This window comes from Arachis duranensis, chromosome 10, assembly GCF_000817695.3.
Source record: "Arachis duranensis cultivar V14167 chromosome 10, aradu.V14167.gnm2.J7QH, whole genome shotgun sequence".
Classification (NCBI taxonomy): Eukaryota; Viridiplantae; Streptophyta; class Magnoliopsida; order Fabales; family Fabaceae; genus Arachis; species Arachis duranensis.
In genome coordinates this window covers 14,190,426-14,215,444 of record NC_029781.3, presented here as the reverse complement: position 1 = coordinate 14,215,444, position 25,019 = coordinate 14,190,426, and the positions used below count along the sequence as shown (strand labels likewise).

The 25,019-nt window shown below is 37.8% G+C and overlaps 2 protein-coding genes across 2 annotated transcripts; both read right to left on the bottom strand.

Annotated features, from left to right (window-relative positions):
• Window positions 1-10,191: 10,191 nt before the first annotated feature.
• Window positions 10,192-10,719, bottom strand: LOC110276773 (uncharacterized). The gene has a single exon (XM_021133884.1). It carries the CDS (start codon window positions 10,717-10,719, stop codon window positions 10,192-10,194), a length of 528 nt encoding a protein of 175 aa, XP_020989543.1.
• Window positions 10,720-10,782: 63 nt separating this feature from the next.
• Window positions 10,783-11,274, bottom strand: LOC107469172 (cold shock protein 2-like). The gene has a single exon (XM_016088556.1). The coding sequence runs from the start codon at window positions 11,272-11,274 to the stop codon at window positions 10,783-10,785; it is 492 nt and encodes a 163-aa protein (XP_015944042.1).
• Window positions 11,275-25,019: the final 13,745 nt, after the last annotated feature.

The following is a 25,019-nucleotide window of genomic DNA, read 5'->3' as shown; positions in this document are numbered from 1 at the left end:
TAAAAAGAAAAGAAAAAGAAGTGATGTATTGCATGAGAGATTGAGTTTAATTTTTAGAGTAGTCTTATTTACTTTGTGGTGGTATTATTTGTGATTTTGATTGCATGGCATGAACAGTGCGTATTTAAATTTGAATAAAAGGATCTTGATGTATAAGAAACAGGAATTTAGAGAATTATTATGACTTCTCTGAAATAAACAAAAATTGAATCCTTGAAGTAAAAGAAACAGCAAAAGAAAAAGAAACTATAAAAGCAAGGTCCAAGGCTCTGAGCATCAATGACTAGGGAGGTCAGACATGATTAAAAGCTCAAAGAGTTGTTTCCCTAGTCATATGCTTGTGGTGTGATTGTGTCAAATAATCCTTGAGACAGAACACTTAGAGTCGAGACCAAGTGCGTTCAATAGAGTATGCCAAAGGCTTTGAGCACCACTGTCTAGGAGTAACTGAAAGAAAAATCAGAACTTAAAGAGAGTTCCCTAGTTAAGTGCTTGTGGTGTTTCTGTGTCAAGTAACCTTGAGACAAAACATTTAAAGTCACGGTTAGGTTCAAGGTGCAAAGCACCAAAGAAAAATAAATTAAAGAAAATTATGATGTATTCAAGGATTAAAATGAGTACAAAGATCAGAGAATTCATAATATGATCCGGATTCTAATTCCGAATGACACTAACGTTTCTCTGATTCAAAGGAGAGTGAGATGCCAAAACTGTTCAAAATTACAATGAATAAACCCCATTTTAAAAATAGACTTGAGTTTAATCGAACTCTCATTCTCATGCAAATTCACATCCTAAGCCTATATTAGTTTGGTTGCTTGAGGACAAGCAACAATTCAAGTTTGGTGTTGTGATGCATGAGCATCTTTCTTGTCTTTTCCTAGTGAATTTGCATTTAAATTATTGATTTTAATCAAGAATTAATTATCTTTTAGCCACTATGGATACTACTTTGAGTTTCATGCAATTTTGTGTATTTTAGGTAGCATTTGGTTGGATTTGATGGAAAGGAAGCTTGCACAAATGGAAGGAGCTCAAGAATTAAAGAAGATGATCAGCGAGGAGTGACACGTGCGCGTACCTGACGTGTACGTATAATTTGGAGCTTTCCATGGTGACGCGTGCGCGTACCTGACGCGTACGCGTGAAAAGCGAATTTGTGCAGCGACGCGTGCGCGTACCTGACGCATACGAGTGACATGCGAAGAAGACCACCGACGTGTACGCGTGACATGTGCTACGTGCAGAAAACGCAAAAAATGCTGGCGGCGATTTCTGGGCACCATTTTGACACTCAAGTAAGGCGCAGCTCTCTACCAAGTTAGGCGCAGATCTAGTGAAGCCAAGTGCTCCCTACGTTACAAGGCGTGGATTATTTAATTGATTATGATTTAAATTTGAATTTGAAAGGAGGAAATGATATTATCTTAATTTTAGATATTAGATTTTAAATTAATTAGGATTAGTTATAAAAAGGAGAAACTTTTCTTCTTTGGGGGGATTCCGGGGGATTCCATTAGGGAATTCTATACCAATTTACATTCCATCTCATACAATTTACCTGAATCCTTATTTTTCTTCTCTGAGTCATGAGCAACTAAACCTCCATTGTTAAGGTTAGGAGCTCTGTCTATTGTATGGATTAATACTATTATTTCTCTATTTTAAATCATGTTTTGATTTATATTTCAATAATTATTTTCGTTCTTTATTTTATGAATTTGGGTGGAACGGAAGTATGACCCATGTTCTAATTGAGTTCTTGTATAACTTGGAAAAGCTCTTTACTTGAACAACAGCTTGAAAACATATTATCCAGAATTTCTAATTGTTTGTATTTAACAGGATACGTGACATATAATCCCATTATTTTTGGATAATTAGGATTCTTGTGGCATATAAACTGGAATTTGATCATCACTCTCTAATTGGAATTAATTGACCAAGGAATTGGCAGTTGATGAATTTTAGAGGAGACTAGGAAGGTCTAAGGAATTAGGGTCTAGTCACAAATAGTTTGCCATGAATTAAATCTTGCATGATTAAAATAGTTAATAAGAAAAGTCAATCAGAAAAATAGACAACTCTGAAGCCTTAACTGTTTTCTCCCATATTTTATTTTCAACTTAATTACTTGCGTGCCTGCCTTCTGATATTTGGAAGTTACTTTTTAAACCTTTTGAACATCTCAAAACTATTTTTTGCTTGCCTAACTAAGTAAATTATTTAACCATTGTTGCTTAGTCCATCAATCCTCATAGGATCGACCCTCACTCACCTGAGGTATTACTTGGTACGACTCGGTGCACTTGTCAGTTAGTTTGTAGGTTATAAATCCCGCACCAACTGGTTCTGGGGCTGTGAAATGATTGACGGAGTTGGAGAGTTGAAGTTCTGAAGTGGGTACCTAACCCGTGAGTGAACGTTTTATCCGTTGTTTTAATACCGGTTTGCTTTATATGTTTTTGCCACGATAACTACCACTTTACCTTGTGAATACCTATCTTGACATGCACCTTATTTTGTTTTTTTTTCAAGTTTTTGTAAAATCTTGAAACTATATAACCTTTTTGTCTCGAGCCAATCTTGTATCTTGTGCCTTACACCATATTTTACCTTTATATTTAAATCTTATAAATATCCAGTATTTGAACATTTATATATATAAGCCAAGATTTCTTACCTTTCTAAAATGTATTCAAAAAGTAGAGTGCTAAATTTATGTATTATATTTTCGAGGACAAAATTTTTTATAAGGTGGATGGAATGTACGTCCCAGGATTTTTGAAAATTTTATTATAAATTAATTTCAAGTTTAATTATTTATTTATAACTTTAGTTTTAGAAATTTCTTTATTAAAAATAATTAAAATAAGTTTTGATTAATTGAGTTTGAAATATATTAACATTCTTATTCAATTTTATAATTATTGAAGTATTTTCTATATTTAAATTGTAAAGTTTAGTAATTGTACAATAATAAGAATTTTATATGATTTGGTTTAAATAATGGAGATTTTGGAATTTGATACTTTCAATTTTTACAGACAATGAAAATTAATTATATTATCTCTAATCCTTTAATTAGAATATTTCATTGAAATTAATTTGTAAAATTTATGATTAAATAATATTTTCTTTAAAGGTAATTTTGTTGAATTAAAATTGGATTTCAATTACTCTATTACCCCTAATTTTAGTAAAAAGACTAACTTGCCTTTAACCCTAATTTTACTACACTCATCGCCTCCCTTTCTTCTTCATCCTACGCAATCCAACCCTCTCCTCACTCTTGCTGCATTCCAGCTTTTCACACACAAAAATAAACACACTCACATACATGGAGAAGAGATCTGAGAGAGGGAGATGCGTCATTGGTAGGGCGAGGGCTGCCGTCACGTCGTCGTCGAGCTGGACGGAGGAACCGTTGCCGCCATGCCTCACCGTTGAAGCCCCACATCGTCGCTGCTACCGCTCCCAAAGAAAGAGGAAAAACTTACGCGAGGTTGCTCAGCCGCGGGGAGAGGAGGCGCGCGTCTCGCCTGTCGCTGCCAGTCCGACCAGCCCGACCCGTTGCTGGTTCGCCTTGAAGCCGCCGTCGTCGCCATTGAAATCGAAGAGAGAGAGGGAGTTGGCAAGGAGAGAGGGGACGCGCGTGTGGCATCGCCGTCGCCGTCTTCGACTGAGCTGACACCAAATTCGCTGCTGCCAGAGCTTTTGGCCGCGCCTCTGCTATGAAGGAACGCAGCTGCCGCATGAGACCCGCTGCCATCGCCGGAGCTCAACACCGTTGCCGCTGCCACCAGAAACTGCCACTGATGTAACACCCTAATTAGCCTAAGCCTTATATCGCGTCGTAAAGCAAAGATTAATCAAAGGTTATGACAGTTCCAAGCTTTTACATATATTATATAGAAGGAATTAATAATATCTAGAAGCCCGATGAAGAATATAGCTCAAAAATAGGATTTCAAAAGTGCAAAACGTACTAACGAAGCTACTGACTTAACGCATAAGAACAGATATAGAACAACAAAACATCATAGTATAATAGTATAATATCATAAGACACTAGCCACGACTCGCGAAGTTTAAGCCGGCTAGCCATATACAGACCATATATGAAACTAGACAGTAAAAATGGGGTTATACAAGTTTTTGTTCTCTCAAACACAAGCCTCTAGGCGAAACAAAATACAAAAGTGAGAAACATTCAAAATACATCAAAGACTCAAAAGAAGTATCCGGATCCTCTGCTTCTGTCACCAACCAGACAATTCACCGAGGTGGGTTGCAACCTGCATCTGAAAAACACAACAGAAATATGTATAAGAACGGGAGGTTCTCAGTATGGTAACAGTTCCCAATGATGTAGGATATAAGACCCCAGGACGCCAAAGGCAATCCTAGACTCCATATCCATCACAAGAATTCAAGCTTAAAGAAATGTAAACTAAAACAGCATAATATGTAATTCCTTAACACCACTTAACCCGTAGTACCATAACAGGGTAATCTATCTTAGGAAAATTTCTACTCTAATCAAACACCGCTGTCCCATAGACTTCACCGACCAATCCTCCATGAGATCCCATCGCCACCGCCTTCCGAACCTCCTCAATCCCAGTAGAAAGCACAAGTATATAAACAATACAAGTAAAACACAAGAAGAAGCATATATAGAAATTATTACAAATAGCAATTAGACATGTTATACAAATAGGCAAACAATCTCAAGTCGGCAAAGCATACAAACAAATAGAAAATGCACATGATGAATACATGTCCTACTGGCTGTGATATCACATTGTCGGTTCAACTACCAACCTGACACATCTCCATGGAGATGTTGCCCTTCGGATTCATGGTGTGGGAACTCCTGAGATATAGTGCTCGGATCACTATCCAGGGTTTTGCTCATGTACGCTCTGATGATCCAAAGGGATGCGAGCGGGATCTATTGCCTTTGACCTCACATCTAAGCGCAAGCAAGACGAACCACCGCCCTTACGCCGCTACCGCTACCTCGACAGGCGGGATCCAACCTCGGCCCCTGCTGGGCGTGTAGCGTCTCATAGTCTCAATGAAAAAGTGGTACAGTGGTTTTCAAAACATTTGTAGTATAAGATGGATCCATAACTTCATTCAGAGTCCTCGACACTTTTCTACCACTGTTCATTCACATTACAGTTCCGAACTCAACAGTTCCTTAATTCTCATCTCATTCATCAACGGTTCCTCACACATCCTCAAGACTTCCCCAGTACAACAGAAACTTAGTACTCCGTTTGCTAACTTTTCCAAATAATAGCGTCTAAAACCCTTAAACCATTTCCCATGTTTGAGTATCCAAAAATATGCCCAAAAGTTTTAAAAAAGTGTTATGGAAGCTTACAACCTCGTCGGGAAGGTGAAATAGTTGAAAACAAGGCAAAATTTGAGAAACATGGCGTGTGCGTCCGCACAGAGGTGTGCGTGCGCACACCCAGAAAATTTTTTAAAAGTGTGTGTATGCACAGGTGTCAAAATATAAAAGGGTATGTTTATTCGCACAACCTGTGCCAGCGCCCCCAACAGATTGACCTCACCAACGTGTGCGTGCATACAGGTCTGTGCGTACGCGCAGATTGCAATTTCCCATTAGTGTGCGCCCGCACAAGCTGTGCCAGCGCTGCAAGCAGATTGCCTTCCTCTGCGTATGCGGACGCACAGGTCTGTGCCTGTGCACAGGTCACCATTTACGTAGAGTGTGCGTGCTCACAAGGCTGTGCATGCGCACATACCAGAAAAATCAGAATTCTGTAACTTTGTAGAATTTCAAATTTTCAACACCCACTTTGAATGATCATAACTTCTTCTACAAAATTCCAAATTTCACAAACTTTTTATCGATTTAAAGGATTTTTAAGGATCTTTAATTCTAAAAAAATTTCAACAACATTTGAAAACTGAGGCAAAAGTTATGATAAGCCAAAGTTCACCAAAAGTCAACTTTTATCCAAAATCACAATTTCCACAATAGCTCTGTAAAACACAACGAAAACAAAACCAACCCAATCCCAAATTCAGCTTTCATCATGATCAACTCTCTATGTCATATTACACCAAACTTATCACATTTTTCCTTTAGTTTTCCTTATCCACAACATCAACATCAATATATCTCATATATCAATTTCATTAACAATTTTTCAACTACATTACCCATCACTCAACACCAGTATCACATTTATCAACATAAGTCACTCCTCAACTTCACAAATCAATCATCCTTATCATATCACTTTTAATCATCAATATCAAACTCAAAAATCATCATATTATCAAGCATCATCATACAATTACATCCAACAACCCATCAACCTTTCAAAATCCAATCCTAACTTATGGGTCACTAGCCTAAGTGTCCATGAATATTATATACTACATAGAGGAAAGCGAAACCATACCTTGGCCGATTCCCAATATGAACCAAATGAGCTTTCAACTAAAATTCAATCACCAATGTAGCTCCAACAAACACCAACAAGCTCCAAACTCACAATAATCAAGCTATATATATATCACCACAAAATCAACCTAGGGCTCAACATAAATCAAAAGTTCACAAGAGATCAAAGCCTTTTACCTTTTCCAACAGATTTGGATGGCAAAACCCAAAGCTAAGCAAGGATTAGAGTGAACCTAAACATCAAGAATCACAAAAACTCACTTACTCAAAAATCCTAGGTACCCGAAATTTTGAAGAGAAGAACTGTGAGGATTTCGAGCTTACCTTTAGAGTTTCTTGGATGGGTTCATTAAATGAACCTTTATATAGCTCTATAGCTCAAGATATAATCTTAGAAAGATTGAGGTGAATAGTATTTTCTTCCTCTTCTCCTCCCTTTCTCAATTTCTGAAGTGTGTGTGTGTTTATGAGGCTAGGGTTCATTAAATGAACCTTTATATAAGTTGGACTTAGGCCCAACTTGGGCCCGGTTCAACCCGTTAGCATTTTTTAGCCCGTTTGGCCCAACTTCAGGCCAAACCTTTAAAATTAATGCCTAGTTTTCCATTTCTAGTATTTTCTAAGGTTTTTTACTGTTTTCACTTTCTCTCGAGCAGCACCGGGCAGACTTGAACCAGCTCAACTGGTTCAACTGCCGGTTTGTGGTCTTTCACAGTTTTTTGCAGAAAACACATTGTCTGACTCAGAAAGACCCACTGAGTCCAAAAATGATGTTTAAAACCTCAAATTCTAGCTCTAACTTATTGGAATCAAAATTGGGGAATATAACCACTTAGTTAACCGGTTCGATTAATTGCGGCTCTTGCATTCTCCCCACCAAATAAGAAATTTAGTCCTCAAAATTTGAATTGCTTGAGAAAAGCTCGGGATAATCCTTTCGCATCTCAGACTCTAATTCCCAAGTATGCTTTTCAATTCCTGGCCTCTTCCAAGCAACCTTAACCAACTGAACTTCTTTTCCTCGCAGCTTCTTTACACTGGTGTCGTCAATTCTCACAGGTGTCACTTGGAAAGTCAAGTTTTCCCTCAACTCGACCGTCTCAGACTCCAACTCATGAGCCGCGTCCGGCATGTACTTACAGAGTTGTGACACGTGGAACACGTCATGTAGGTTAGATAGGTGAGGTGGCAAAGCCACTTGATATGCCACCGGCCTAAAATGCCTTAGGATCTTAAACGGTCCTATATACCTCGGATTCAACTTTTTGGTCTTGATTGCTCTTCCAATCCCAGTTGTGGGTGTAACTCGTAGAAACACATGCTCTCCCACTTCAAACTCCAATGGTTTTCTTCTCTGGTCCGCATAATTCTTCTATCGACTCTGAGCAGTCAAAATCCTTTCTCGTATTTTCTTAATCTTCTCCGTAGTCTCTGCTACCACATCTGGACCCAATACACTTGCTTCACCAGATTCATACCATAAAGTGGAGACTGACACTTCCGTCCATACAAAGTCTCATACGGAGCCATCCCAATGCTCGCATAAAAGCTGTTGTTGTACGCAAACTCCACCAATGGCATTTAACGGTCCCAACTTCAAGGTTGATCCAAAACACACGCTTTCAGCATATCTTCCAACGTCTGAATAGTCCTTTCCGAATGTCCATCTGTTTGTGGATGATACGCCGTACTAAGACATAGCTTCGTACCGAAAGCTCTTTGGAAAGCTCCCCAAAATCTTGAAGTGAATCGGGGATCACGGTCTGATACTATGCTCGTTGGCACGCCATGCAACCTTACTATCTCCTTTATATACAACCTTGTTAACTCTTCCATAGAACAATTTACTCGAATAGGTAGAAAATGAGCATATTTGGTTAAGCGATCCACTATCACCCAAATTGCATCAAATCCTGACCTAGTCCTCGGTAAACCGGTCACAAAATCCATTGAAATTGCTTCCCACTTCCACTGAAGAATCTCAAGTGGCTGTAGCATCCCCGATAGTTTCTGATGTTCTATCTTCACCTTCTGACACGTCAGGCACTTTGAGACATGTTCTACCACATCCTTCTTTATACCAGGCCACCAGAACATAGTCTTCAGATCATTGTACATCTTAGTACTTCCAGGGTGGATAGAAAATCCGCTCTTGTGCGCTTCTCTCAATATATCTTGCTGCAACGTCCCCACATCCGGCACAATGACTCTACCCTTGAATCTCCACAATCCGTCTCTATCCCATTATACCCCCCATTGCTTCCCTTATTCGATAGCTGGCAATACTTTTGGTAACACGTCATCGTTCTAATGAGCCTTCAGGAGTCCAGATTTAAAGTCACTTGAGATCTGTAATTGATTCAGGCAAGCTCTTCCAGCAACTTCATCCATATCCAGCTTAAGATCCACGAACTTCTCCAACAGCTCCTCTTCCTTGATTCTCATCAAGGCTATTGTTAAGGATTTTCGACTTAATGCACTTGCTACCACATTCGCCCTTCCAGGATGATAGCTCAATTCAAAATCATAATCCTTAAGCGATTCCATCCACCTCCTCTGACACATATTTAGCTCTTTCTGATCAAAGATGTACTTGAGACTCTTATGATCAGAAAAGACGCTAAACCTCACTCCGTGCAAATGGTGTCTCAAAACCTTCAAGGCAAACACAATCACCGCTAATTCCTAGTCAAGAGTTGGATAATTCACCTCAGGCAGTCTCAGCTGACGCGATGCGTAAGCCACCACGTTCCAGTGTTGCATCAACACGCAACCCAAACCCTTCAAGGAAGTGTCGCAGTACACTTCAAATGGTTCATGCGACTCTGGAAAGATCAAAACAGATGCTGAAGTTAACCTCTGCTTCAAAGTTTGAAAATCTCTTCACACTCTGACGTCCAAACAAAAGGCACTTCTTTTCTTGTCAACTTCGTCATTTGTAGCGCAATCAGGGAAAATCCTTTGATAAATCTCCGGTAATATCCGGCTAATCCCAAGAAGCTCCTAACTTTCGTAACCGTCGTCGGTCTTTCCCATTCTATCATCGCTTCTACCTTAGAAGGATCCACCACTATTCCTTCTTTGCTCACCACGTGACTTAGGAACTTTACTTCCTCCTTCCAGAACTCGCACTTCGACAACTTAGCATACAACTTTCGCTCTTTCAGGATTTACAATACAATCCTCAAGTTCTCCTTATGTTCCTTCGCCGTCTTGGAGTAAACTAAGATGTCATCTATGAAAACCACCACAAACTTGTCCAGAAAGGGACGAAAGACTCTGTTCATATAATTCATGAAGACAGAAAGTGCGTTTGTTAACCCAAACAACATCACCGCAAACTCGTAGTGTCCATAACGTGCTTTGAACCCGGTCTTAGGAATGTCATCCTCCTTCACCCTTATCTGATGGTAATCGGATCTCAAATCAATCTTGGAAAATACTCCAGCTCCTTGCAGTTGATCCATCAAGTCATCTATCCTTGGCAGCGAGTATTTATTCTTCACAGTCACTTTATTCAACTAACGGTAATCCACACACAGTCCATTCCTCCATCCTTCTTCTTCACCAATAAAACTGGTGCCCCCCTACGGCAACACACTCGGTTGAATGAACCTCTTGTTTAGAAGCTCCTCCAATTGAACCTTCAACTTGGTCAGCTCTTTCGGAGCCATCCTATACGGTGCAACCGACACTAGTCCGGCCCCCGGCACCAATTCAATCATAAATTCAATCTCTCTTTAAGGAGGGAACTCAAGAATATCTTCCGGAAATACCTCCAGAAAATTCCTAACTATCGGGATCTGATCTAAGCCTTGGGTATCACTCGAAGCATTAGTAGTTAACAAGATGTAACCCTGACACTCTTCCCCACAACAGTGTAGCACAACAGAGTTCAGGTAATATCCTACGGTTATCACTGCTCCACTATCTCCTTCCGGTATAAATCGAATTATCTGTTCAAAGCAATCGAACAAAACTTGATTTTTCGACAACCAGTCAAACCCCAAAATCATCTCCAACCCAACCATAGGTAAACAGATCAAATCGTGTACAAAAGCTCTACCCTCAAGCTTGAAACCTACTTGTCTACAACCTGATCTAGTCATAACTGTCTGATGCGGGGTATGTACATGCAGATCAAAAGGTAACTTTGACACTTTCAAGCCTAATTCCTCAACTTTAGCAAACGAGATAAACGAATGCGATGCTCCAGTATCATATAATGCAATTAAAGTCTTATCACCAAATAAACAAATATCTCTCATCAACGGATCCACCTTGGAAGCATCATTGGCATTCACAGCAAAAACTCGCCCCGGGTGCTGACTCTAACCCGCATTTGGGTTCTTCCCACGAGTGCAATCCCTCGCAATATGACCAGAAAAGCCACAGTTGAAGCACCCACTCTGACTTCCTCTTCCCTTGCCATGCTGGAACTGTTCATGAGTGTTCTTCCTGAAACCTCCTTGACCTTGATGCACATATCCTCCTCTCTTAAAGCTTTGACCCCTCAAATGGTAATACTTGCCATGTACTTTGCTACTACCTCCTCCATGAGTGTCCTTGGACGCAGCCACTGTCTTGGCATATTCTTCTACTACCCTTGCTTTGTTCACCAAGTCAAAGAAGACATGAATCTCCATAGGAGCCACAACAGTCATAATGTTGTCCTTCAAACCCCTCTGGTACTTAATACACCTCCAGCTCTTTAAAGTCTCTGGGTCACCCTGACACACCCGAGAAAACCTACAAAGCTCTTCGAACATGTTGGTGTACTCTGCCACAAACATAAAACCTTGCTTCAGCTGCATTAGCTCCATCTCCTTCGCTTCCCTTGCAGACCCAGGGAAGTACTTCTTGTAAAAGGTCGTTCGGAACACTTCCCACAGAACATCAGCATTCTGTAGCTGTAGCAAGCGACACTCTGCTTGCCACTAGGACTGAGCCTCTCCCGCAAGCTGATAAGCGGCAAACTCCACTTACTGATTGTATGGAACATGCTGTGTCTGTAAAGCATGTTCCATGGCCTGGAACCCGTGGTCTGCTTCAGTAGGATTAATTAATCCTCGGAATGTTGGTAGATGAACCTTGAGGAAGGTTACCAAAGTCATCGGAATACCTCCCATGTTGTCTCCGTTTCCTTCAGCGTTAGCATGAGCATTTCCTTCGCCGTTCACATTTCCATTGTCGTTCCCATTTCCATTGCCATTCCCGGCCAGTTGACCTAGCCTCTGCACAACTTGCAGAGTCGTAGCAGCATTCGCCTCCATAGTGTTGGCCAAATTTGCCATCGCTGCCATGAATTCGGCATGATTGTCCGCCAGTTTCTCATTCCTACTCTCACGTGAACGTGCTCGACCTCGTCCGCGAGTGGCCATGTATGATTCCTGTCTACACCAAACAATCGATATCAAGGTGATTAGTCTCAATATCAAAAGTATAGTGCTGCAATTATCCCAAATAGGCACTCACAAACAAGCATGCTATGCATATATCAAACAGATAACCTAATAGCACTCAAAGAAAAGACACACAGAGTATACAATGAAGCACAATTGGTCCATCCCTCAGGCTCACGAGGACGAACCGCTCTGATACCACTAAATGTAACAACCTAATTAGCCGAAGCCTTACCTCGCGTCGTAAAGCAAAGGTTAAGACAGTTCTAAGCTTTTACATATATTATATAGAAGGAATTAATAATATCTAGAAGCCCGATGAAGAATATAGCTCAAAAATAGGATTTCAAAAGCGCAAAACGTACTAACGAAGCTACTGACTTAATGCATAAGAACATATATAGAATAAAAAAACATCATAGTATAATAGTATAATATCATAAGACGCTAGCCATGACTCGTGGAGTTTAAGCCGGCTAGCCATACAGACCATATATGAAACTACACAGTAAAAACAGCTTATACAAGTTTTTGTTCTCTCAAACACAAGCCTCTAGGTGAATCAAAATACAAAAGTGAGACACATATTCAAAATACATCAAAGACTCAAAAGAAGTATCCGGATTCTCAACTTCTGTCACCAACCAGACAACTGACTGAGGTGGGTTGCGACCTGTATCTGAAAAATACAACAGAAATATAGTATGAGAATCGGAGATTCTCAGTATGGTAACAGTTTCCAGTGATGTAGGATATAAGACTCCGGGACGCCAAAGGCAATCCTAGACTCCATATCCATCACAAGAATTCAAGCTTAAAGAAATCTAAACCAAAATAGCATAATATGTAATTCCTTAACACCACTTAACCCATAGTACCATAACAGGGTAATCTATCTTAGAGAAATTTCTACTCTAATTAAACACCGCTATCCCATAGACTTCACCGACCGATCCTCCATGCGATCCCATCGCCACGGCCTTCCGAACCTCCTCAATCCCAATAGAAAGCAAAAGTATATATACAATACAAGTAAAATACAAGTAGAAGCATATATCTAGCAATTATTACAAATAGCAATTAGACATGTTATTCAAATAGGCAAACAATCTCAAGTCGGCAAAGCATACAAACAGATAGAAAATACATATGATGAATGCCTATCCTACTGGCTGTTATATCACATTGTCGGTTCAACTGCCAACCCGACACATCTCCATGAAGATGTTGCCCTTTGGATTCATGGTGTGGAAACCCCCGAGATATAATGCTTGGATCACTATCCAGGGTTTTGCGCCTGTACGCTCTGATGATCCGAAGGGATGCGAGCGGGATCTATTGCCTCCGACCTCACATCTAAGCGCAAGCGGGATGAACCACCGTCCTTACGCCGCTGCCGCTACCTCGACAGGCAGGATCCAACCTTGGCCCCTGCCGGGCGCGTAGCGTCTCATAGTCTCAATGAAAAAGTGGTACAGTGGTTTTCAAAACATTTGTAGTACAAGATGAATCCATCACTTCATTCAGAGTCCTTGACTCTTTTCTACCACTGTTCATTCACATTATAGTTCCGAACTCAACAGTTCCTTAATTCTCATCTCATTCATCAACCGTTCATCACACATCCTAAAGCCTTCCCCAGTACAACAGAAACTTAGTACTCCGTTTGCTAACTTTTCCAAATAATAGCGTCTAAAACCCTTAAACCATTTCCTATGTTTGAGTATCCAAAAATATGCCCAAAAGTTTTTAAAAAAGTGTTATGGAAGCTTACAACCTTGTCGAGAAGGTGAAATAGTTGAAAACAAGGCAAAATTTGAGAAATAGGGCGTGTGCATTTGCATAGGGGTGTGCGTGTGCACGCCCAGAAAATTTTTTAAAAGTGTGCGTACGCACAGGGGTGTGCGTACGCATAGGTGTCAAAACATAAAAGGGTTTGTTCATTCGCACAACCTGTGCCAGCACCCCCAATAGATTGACCTCACCAACGTGTGCGTGCGCACAGGTATGTGCGTACGCACAGATTGCAATTTCCTATTGGTATCCGCGCGCACAAGCTGTGCCAACGCTGCAAGTAGATTTCCTGCCTCTGCGTGTGTGGACGCACAGGTCTGTGTGTGTGCACAGGTCACCATTTATGTAGAGTGTGCGTGCGCACATACCAGAAAACTTAGAATTCTGTAACTCTGCAGAATTTCAAATTTTCAACACCCACTTTGAATGATCATAACTTCCTCTACAAAATTCCAAATTTTACAAACTTTATATCGATTTAAAGGACTTTCAAGGATCTTTAATTCTAAACATATTGCAACTAATTTTGAAAATCGAGGCAAAAGTTATGATCAGTCAAAGTTCACCAAAATTTAACTTTTATCCAAAATCACAATTTCCACAATTGCTCTTTAAAACACAACCAAAACCAAACCAATCCAATCCCAACTTCACCTTTCATCACAATCAACCCTCTATGTCATATTACACCAAACTTACCACATTTTTCCTTCACTTTTCCTTATCCACAACATCAACATCAATATATTTCATATATCAACTCTATTAACAATTTTTCAACTACATTACCCATCACTCAACACCAATATCACATTTATCAACATAAGTCACTCCTCAACTTCACAAATTAATCATCCTTATCATATCACTTTTAATCATCAATATCAAACTCAAAAATCATCATATTATCAAGCATCATTATACAATTACATCCAACAACCCATCAACCTTTCAAAATCCAATCCTAACTTATGGGTCACTAGTCTAAGTGTCCATGAATATTATATACTACATAGAGGAAACCGAAACCATACCTTGGCCAATTCCCAATATGAACCAAATTAGCTTTCAACCAGAATTCAATCACCAATGTAGCTCCAATAAATGCTAACAAGCTCTAAACTCACAATAATCAAGCTATATCACCACAAAATCAACCTAGGGCTCAACACAAATCAAAAGTTCATAAGAGATCAAAGCCTCTTACCTTTTTCAACAGATTTAGATGGCAAAACCCAAAGCTAAGCAAGGATTAGAGTGAACCTAAACATCAAGAATCACAAAAACTCACTTACTCAAAAACCCTAAGTACCCGAAATTTTGAAGAGAAGAACTGGGAAGATTTTGAGCTTACCTCTAGAGTTTTTTGGATGGATTTTGTAGAGCTTTTCACAAGGAACGCGTAGCCACTGACGGCACACAAATCAGAGCTCTATAGCTCAAGATATGAGCTTGGGAAGATTGAGGTGAATAGGATTTTCTTCCTCCTCTCCTCCATTTCTCAATTTCTGAAGTGTGTGTGTGTTTATGAGGCTAGGGTTCATTAAATGAACCTTTATATATGTTGAACTTGGGCCCAACTTGGGTCCGGTTCAACCCGTTTGCGTTTTTTAGCCCGTTTGGTCCAACTTTGGACCAAACCTTTAAAGTTAACGCCTGGTTTTCCATTTTTAGTGTTTTTCTAAGGTTTTTGACTGTTTTCACTTTCTCTCAAGAAACACCGGGCAGACTTGAACGGGTTCAACTATTGGTTCGCGATCTTTTATGGTTTTTTCGTAGAAAACATATTTTTCGACTCAGAAAGACCCACTGATTCCAAAAATAATGTTTAAAACCTCCAATTCTCACTCTAACTTATTGGAATCAAAATTGGCAATATAACCACTTAGTTAACCGGTTCGATTAATTACGGCTCTTACAACTAAGGCCTAGGTCTGTTTGGTAAGCTCTAATCTTGCCTCAGATCTTCTTTTCTATTAAGTTGATTCTACCGCGAGTTATTACTGAGGTTGTTTGCGTTAGGTTATACAGTTACCACTACTACTGAACCGACAGCGCCACTCCTGAGCTGCCGCAGACATTGTCGGAGTTCCTAATTACCGCCACTGTTCTTGGTAAAGAGTATTCTTGCTTTCGGTTCCCATCCTTTCAATTTCTAGGGATATTCTTATCACTACGATGTTATTGCAGCTGCCGTTGAGGTTTTCTTCCATCACCGGAGCCGCTGTGGGGACAGTTCAAAGCTGCTGCCATTGCTTCGTCCCCATGTTTCTCCTTTATTAAGTAAGTATATCTTTTTCAAAACCTTCACCGCTAGTATATGTATGCTCTGTTATGAATTTGATAAAGATTCTGAGATGTTGGTAACGTAGGTTCGAGTTTCGGTTGTTGCGTAACGCTCTTAGGGTTGCGGTTGCTGCTACGGATAGTGGATAAAGCTGAGGTTACGGCTGTTGCTATCGTTGGCCGAGGAAAAAGGGTTTTTGACGCATTTTGGTTTTGCGAGTTTTGACTTTGAGGTAGGGGCGCTTTTCTTAAACTTGTTTTACTTTCCAGAGTTGTTATAAATTGATATTAATGCGTAAAATACATTTTTGTGATTTCGTAAGTCTTATGAATTAATTTGAGTTATTTTGGATGAATAAGATCATTAGTTTGATTGATTGATTGATCGATTGAGAAAGTTGAATATTCTGATTAGTTGACTGATGTTGTTAAAGTGATTTTTCTAGAGTTATTGGAAGAGATTTAATATTGGTATTTAGTTTAATTTTGGAAACGAATTGATTTTAAAACAAATTTGGAAAGGACTTGATATTTGAAAGCAGTGTGTTTATTGAGAATGATTTGCTATTTTGGAAATGATTCAAAAAGGGTTTGAGGAATGGTTTGGTTTGAAACTGTTTGAGAAGATCGAGGATTCTTAATTATTGATTGATGCTGTTGATTGAAGTTGGTTTAAATTGCGATTTATAGGATTGGTTGATTGAATTCTGGATTTTGTATTTTCCTTGGGTTGAGTGTTGTTGTTGTGATAATGGTAATTGGAAGTGATTCAAATGATTAACAGGTGTTTGCTTTGGTTTGGTTGGGACCCGAAAAGGGTGGCAGAGTCCGAATTTTAGAGGAGATGCTGCCAAAATTTTTATAAAATTGGAAGTTTCGCCTGAAGTAATTATTTGAAAAGATTTTGTTTTTAAACATTATATGTTTTAAGATTGATTTATTTAGAAAAGAAAGAATTATGTTTTGGATTGGGATTGTTGATTAATAGAATGGAAAGAAGGATGATGAGGATTGACTTTGAAATATGATTTTTGAATGAATTTGGAAATGGGATATGGATTGACAAATGATGATGATGTTGAGAATGGCTTAGATATTGATGAATGATGAATGAATTATTCATATGGCTTATGAATTTGAATTATCTGAGAAACGAGTTTCCCTGGGTAGACGTAGTGGCTTGCCACCATTTGCTCCAGGTTGAAACTCGATACTCTGTTGACCCTATGATGTAAGGGTGACCGGGCACTTATAAATTCTTGGAAATGTTAACCCCATTGAGCAATATTGATTATTTGAGAAAAAAAGCTATGCATAGACTCTTGGGGATGCATGTTGACGGACAGTCTAAGGTTTTCAGACTTGTCGGATTGGCTGGATAACCGACAGATGAGCTCATTAGCCATAGGATAGGCATGCATCATATGCATTTGTATTCTTTGCTTGGGTTTGAACTTGTTTGGCTTGCCTAATTGTTAAACTATTCTTAACTACTACCTGAACTATTTGCTGTAACTGCTACCTAAACCTGTGCTTCCCTTGTCTGTTTTACATGTGTTTGTCCTGGTGTGCTACTTTTGAGATGAGCTTTGGTGTTAAATTGATGATTGTTTTGATCGATTGCATGATTGGTTTTTGATTAAAATTTTCTTATAAGGAAAGAAAGGTTTTGGATTTCTGAAAGATTAAACATTGTTTCTTTGAAAATGTTTTGAATGATTAGCTATTGGTTTTTAAAAGATTCATAAGGTGATGATAATCACTGAGCTTGAAAACAGTTTTCTTATTAAATATCTTCTTATGACAATTTTGAAACTTCGTGGTGAGACCGTGTGGTTAAGTTCTCACCCCCTACAGCTTTATCTTTTCAGGAATCGGATGAAGGAGTATTATGAAGAGTTATACTGCATTTTGGTTTATATGATGTTGTATTAATTAGATAATTTTTCTTCCCTCGTCTTTGTTATTACAATTTTGTAAGATGGATAGGAGTTGTATGTTTTATATGTATATTCTGTTATAAGCTATTATGTAAGAAGTCTTGTATATGAACCTATGCCTATTTGTTTTTTTTAAGATAAAGCATTTATTTCCGGTTTTCCATAAAGTCAGCAATACGGTATCGAGTCGAAGGCTCCTATTTTAGTATTAAGTATATAAAGTAGTCGTAGTACTTCTTGTTATCAGAGTGATGCAGCCAGAAGTGTGACATTCTAATAGTAAGGGTGTTACACTACACATTCAACGAATCGGCATCATCGAGATTGAAACATGATTTTTACTGCGTGTGTTTAGGAATATTGGTATTCAAACTATAACATAATTTCAATCTTACAATACATGTTAGCATATTGATTGGTGTTGATTTAACAGGAAACAGTCACACAACCATAAAATCTTAATTTCTTCAAGGACGGGGAAGTTCCAGTGCATGTGGCGTTGGGTGCGAACTTCGGTGACAATACTAGATACTTTGACAAAGTCAAAGAAGCCAAGAGAAAATAGGTGAGCCAAATTCTGTTAAACTATTCCATATTCAACACAGACTAGCTATTCCCAAAAGAATTTAACAAAGACATAAACCTGCCAAATCCTTGCGATTCATTCTGTCCAACAGATGCATCTAACTTTCTATTTCCAAAGGCTTCTAAGCAATTGTCCTAAAAAATCTCCACACACACAAAAAAAAGAAGTCACTAAATCTACAAAAATATCTCAACAAAAGGTCCAAATTTAATTAATGCAAACACATACTGAGGCTGAATTCCTCTTCCTCCTCTGCACATATTTTTTGATTGACCTGTCCATGTCAACTCTAAGCCTCTTAGTTTTTGGCTGACCCTTCATGGTGACCCTTGATGGGCCTTGAATGTCCTCTGTGCCAACCATGCACTGACTCTATGTGGCCATGCTATCGTGGGTATCGGCAACACTTTTAGACTGCATCTTTGCATGGTAACCAGTCAGCTTGGTCCTTGCATCGTCTAGAACAACATGCAACATGGCTACTTCCTCATCACAAATCATGAATTCCTGAGCGACGTTAAAGAAGTTTGCACATAACCCTCTGAATAAGTTATGACTCTCATCCAAATGACTCACGTTATGACTACTCTTAATGTAGGTGTGCTTGCACTTTATGTTCTTACTCCAACGAGGGAGAACATAGAAAGTAGGTATTCTATTCATTTTGTAAGATGAAAACACAGTAAGGCAGAGACAATACAGTATGCCTGAACTCTCGAACATGTTGTACTCACACTGAACCTCCTCAGTCAAACGGTCAAAATGAACGCCGTAGGTAATGTACAGAGTCTTCTCATTAACTAGTTTTTCCTCTTCCACCTTCACATAAACAGAGTCACCCTCTTTTGCAAAGGCACGGATGGTGCAATCACCATTTTTACCGAACTCCGTTTGGACTTTCCTAAACATATCGCTGGTGTACCCATGTTGAAATTGTCTTCCAATGGCAGAGCTAGATGCACAAGGGATAACTCTGTTAGAGTCTGTAGCATCATCCTTCAGTTCCTTCTGCTCCTTGTTCCCAAGCACATTATCTTACTCATGGACGAACTGAACCAAGCTAGTTTTACTATGCAAGAATCACCCAAAAAATGCGTGCATACTCTTACTCCTTTGGATATTTTTCATACCAGCCCAAAATTCACCATTGAAAAAGATTGAAACCCACATTCGTCGGTCGTTGTAAGGGTCTACATAAAACAAACCATCCATAGCACTAGTTAGACTGAATCAAAAGACCACATTTACATATCTAGCAAAAAACCGTAAACAAAACATATTTTCAGAAAAACATACAAGCACATTACAAAGTAAGCAATATGATATAATTTTAAAGTAACAAACTTGATAGCCATGTCTTGTAATCTAGGCTGTACTTATCTATGAATTCAGGCCGATCATCCTCGACTGACTCCACCAAACAAGAATTCTATACAATGTCTCTCAATTTAGCATTCAACTATCTGAACCAAGTATAACCTCTGAGCTTTTGTAGTATCTTCTTTAATATGTGCCAGATGCACCATTGGTGGTGAGTATGGGGTAGGACCTTCCTAATAGCACCAAACATGGCTTTGCATTGGTCCGTGATGATTCCCTATGGCACAGTTCCCATGCATTTCAGCTATTGCGTGAACACCCACTTAAAACTAGGAATTTTCTTGTTTCCTAGTAGAGCACAACCAAGAAGAGTAGACTTTCCATGGTGATTGACACCGATAAAGAATGCGAACGGTAATCCATGCCTACACGAACAACAACCACATGTAAGAACATCCGACTATTACAAAACAAAAAAGGCTTTCACGATTCGAACGTAAATACATATTACCTATTTGTCTTATATGTAGTATCAAAAGACATCACGTCTCTATAATACGCTCTGCACCTTGCGTCTACCCAGAGTGCACTTCTAAACTTGTAATCATCGTCAACATTTATTGCTTAAAAGAAGTTTGGATTGATCTCTTTCATTCGCATGAAGTGATTCAATATCTACATTGACATTAGTAGACCGGAGTTTGATTGTAATGTAATTCTCACATCCTTTTCTGAGAAACCCATGTTTGACAACCCACCAACCTTGTTAGCCAGTGCTAGGTATGTCTTATTAGGTTGTATGTCAGCCTCATTATTTTCCTTAATCACGAACTTAACATGCATGGTCAGCTCTCGATACTTGTGGTAGTGCACCTCCTTTTTGGTAGAACATGAATGCGAATGCCTTAATTCTACCTTCAACAACATCCAGTTTTCTTTCTCCCTATCAAACTTCACTTACATCCTTGCTCTGCATCTCATGGCTGCAATCGTGTTCTTTTGTGTTACTGCTCTCACACGAGACTTGCGAAAACCCTCCCGATTACATGAATGCGAATGCCTCAATTCTACCTTCAACAACATCCAGTTTTCTTTCTCCATATCAAACTTCACTTACATCCTTGCTCTGCATCTCATGGCTGCAATCGTGTTCTTTTGTGTTACTGCTCTCACACGAGACTTGCGAAAACCCTCCCGATTACAATGAATTGATTGGTTAATCGGTTTCTTAAATTCTTTTGTTATCCTGTCAAATATTGTGGTCCTAATCTTACTTATAAAATTGACTATCTTTGCATAGGTCGCATAAAATTTTTCAGTTACAAAGAATCAAATCGCAATCCAACTCTTGGTATTTTCTCCTTATGAAGGCCATTGTGATCCGGTAACTGTATATTAATTCACAACAAACATTGCTCAATGCCACATATGAGTAATATTGGATTCTAAAATCTCGTTATTGTTAAAACAACAATAAATTACAGTTTGCACCTCATGACTCAGTCAATCTCATCATTTTCTAGCTTAGTAATGTCTGTATCTTCCATGACCTTTAATCAAGCACAAACAAACAAATCATTTGAGATACCGTACCATGAAGCCAATATCAGGCACAAAACAAAATAAACATCCAGTCAACAATATGAAAATTCACATTAACATACAACAAGAGACATCTAATTGCATTAAATCATTGAACAACAAATATCCTAAATAAATTTATTAGTTTTTAAACTCCAAAATGCTACATCTAAATAAAAAATTTTGTTTATTTAACATGCATGAGGATTTTTTTAAACAAAAAAAATTATTATTACTTTTTCTCTTCCATTGGAATTGTTTCAACTCTCAAGTTACAATAACCAATGTAACTCCAAAAAGTAAAATGCATATACAACAAATTTTCATAAAATATAAAAGAATAATACATTTCAATTATGAACAAACATCCTATTTATATGAAAAATAAACATCTAATTCTGTATAAATCCTCCATTGTATACCTTGTCATTACGTTGATCCTCATCAATGCTCAAATTCTCAATGTTGCCGTCTAATTGATTAAAATGATCACTGATGTCAAACGATGGGTAATTAGAATCTTCATCACAAACTGATGACTCCATCTTCGATCCTATTGAGTTGCATTCAACACCGTAAATGGTAACGTAATCGGTATAGCAGCAACGGTGCCGCCCTCATTGATCACGCAACAACAACAAAAAAGAAGATGATGGGGTCGTGAACAGTAGCGGCGGCATCAGTCTTGGGGTCGTGAACAGCAACAACTATAGGAGCACGAGATCGTAAAAGAAATACGGCAGCGACTGCATGGGTTTCGCAGGATAATGGCAGTTTTGGAAAGGCAAGCACCGCGAGTCAAAGATGCCTCTGGTGTTGACGGCGAAATGTAGATATAGACTGGCAGGGCACTATGTAGGTTGCGTAACAGAGGTCGAAAATGCTGTTACGATGAGATGGGAGGAATTATACATAATGTGTTTTGGGATGCTAATCCTAAATTTTTAAATTTTAAAATCTGATCATAATTAATTAATTAAGAATCTAAAATTTAAAATTAATTTTGCATGGTTTACTATGGCTTAATTTGGTAAAGTTTTTACTTTTCAAAAGTAGTTTATAAAAGCTAATTTTTAAGGCTCCGTATGTTTCTGAGAACAGGACAAAACAAGACACTGAGAACAAGATAGGACAAGACATTGATGGACAGAGACACAAAATTTTGTGTTTTTCTATTCTGTTTGGTGATAAACTAGAACAAATTATGAAAATCCAATTTATTCTCATTTTTTATTTAAAAAATTTGAGATAAAAAATATAATAATAAAAAATATTATTATGAAAAATTAACAAGAATAATGAAAGAAAAAACGAAAAATAAGTTGTGTCATTTGTTAGTGTCTCTGTGTCCCTCCCGTCAGGATTGACACAAAATACACTAATTTAGTGTCTCTGGACACATTGTCTCTGTCCATGTCTCCTCTGTCAAATACGATTTTGTGTCTCTATGTCCTGTCTCAGTGTCCTGTCTTTGTAAACAAACGCAGCATAAAAGATGGCTTTTTAAAAGTTGTAACATTTATGTTTGGTAAATCAAATTAAAAATAATTTTCAATAAACATAAGCAACAATTGTGTTTAGTAAAATAGTTTTAAAAAATTAAAAATTAGTTAACATATGGGGTTATATTAGACTTTTAAATTTTTAAAAAACACAAAAAAATTTTAAAAAACTCTTGTTTTCAAAAATATTTCAATCTTTTAAAAACTGCAAGCATGAATATATTGTCTTTTTAATTTACTAAATATAAAATTAGAAGCTTAAATTTTTAAAAAATACAAGCATTTTTTCAAAAAATTTTACCAAACTAAACCTGTAGGCGTTGTTTCTTATACTTTTTCGTATTATAATGGTTTGTGTCTGATTCAATTAGTAGAATTTTAGTAAGATCGGCATTGATCAAAATGGGCCCATCAAATCTAAATAATATTCACCAAAGCATCTTGCTATTAGAGAACAGTCTGTTATGACTCATTTTGTTTAGACTTCTTAAAAAATGTGGGAATTTAGTATTGAGTAATATACAGAAAATACATGTTAAACTTGTAACATTCTTCTATTTAAATAATTTTATGTCATGAAATCTATCGCAGATGTTGGGATTTTCACTTTTATTCTCTCTGTCTTTTCTATATAATTTTATTCTATATCAGAGTAGTTTTCCTTAAAAAAAAGTATAAAAACAAAATATGGTAACTTTTAGAAAAAAAAATTATAAAATAAATTTGCAAATAACTATTTTTAAATTTAGTTGACATTATTTCTCAAATTAGTCCTCAAACTCTTTTTAAGTGATTACTTTGATCTTTAATCTTTATTTATTAGTCACTAGTCTTTTAGTTTTAAAATTGTGAGACAAATCAATTATTTTTTGGTGTTTTGGTTGGTTTACAATGAAGATTATTCCATTTTGTAAGTTTAAAGGCAAATTTGCCACATAATTTAAAAGTTTAGAGATTAACGAGTTATAAAAAAAATGAGAAACTATCATACTGACTCAAAAAGAATTTGGAAACTTAAGAGTTTTACCAATTGATAGCTCAAACTCGACATTCTATAAGAAAAGCTTAATGGCCAGCAATTTTATTTTGTATTAACTAACAGGCATTTTTTGCTACTAGCTCAATATCTCTAGTTTAGGAGCTCAACTATATATTTTTAGCCAAAAATATTACTTGTATTAGTCATTATATATTTTTGTATAAATATATATATTATTTAACTTATTTTCAATATGTATGTTGTATTTTAACTTGTAATTTATACTAGTAGCTGATTTTGACATACACATAGTATTTGTAACACTCTACCATACAGAGTCTTATGCTTAAGTCATAATTCAGAGATGGCAAGGTATAACGACCTCTAAAATAAAAATTTAGTACGTATAGTAGTATGAATGATTGATTATAACTAGGAGCCTTTATAGAAAAAGGGGTAAACAAAAATCGCAACTCGAAAGCGCAATATTCCGATTGATAACGTAATGAACAAGGATAGCCAACGCGAGATTATATATATATATACAAAGGAGTATCAGAAACAGGAATATCAAGACTCAAAATCCGGCTGCGAAGATAACCGGTCCGAGCATAGCAATATATACATATGATAAAATAAGGAAAACCCCAAAGAAAACCCAAAGGGACACAAATACATAAAACCTATTCTCCAAAATCTCCCATAAGAGGAGTCATCACAGTTTGTATTATTTAATGGAGATAAAAGTATCTAAGCAAAACATATAAACTAAACAGAGTCCCCAGGAACAAAGGATCTTCGCTAATCCAGAAGTCTCGAGCAGGCCTCAGCGAGAAACCTCACGTCCTGCATCTGAAAACCACAAAATCCGCATAGGTGAGAACCAGAGGTTCCCATCATGGTAACAGCTTCCACATATATAATACATAATAATAGAGGAAAGCCGAAGGCAATCTTAGAACTTCCTCCAAATAATATCAAAGCTTATAAACAAGCTAAACCATATAAGGGCATCTGACTAAGGATTCTTCAGTCTAAAATAATACTTCCCTTCCAATTCCTCCAAACCTCCCAACCACCAGCAGGAGTATAATGTAGCAAACACAGTTATATCAAACAAGAAATATACAAATAGGAACAAATAAGGCATTTAGACAATTAGCAAGTAATATGCAGTC

What these genes read in the sequence shown, in the direction of transcription:
- LOC110276773 (XM_021133884.1), bottom strand. Translation starts at nt 10,719, where the DNA reads ATGAGAGATATTTGTTTATTTGGTGATAAGACTTTAATTGCATTATAT.
- LOC107469172 (XM_016088556.1), bottom strand. Translation starts at nt 11,274, where the DNA reads ATGGAGCTAATGCAGCTGAAGCAAGGTTTTATGTTTGTGGCAGAGTAC.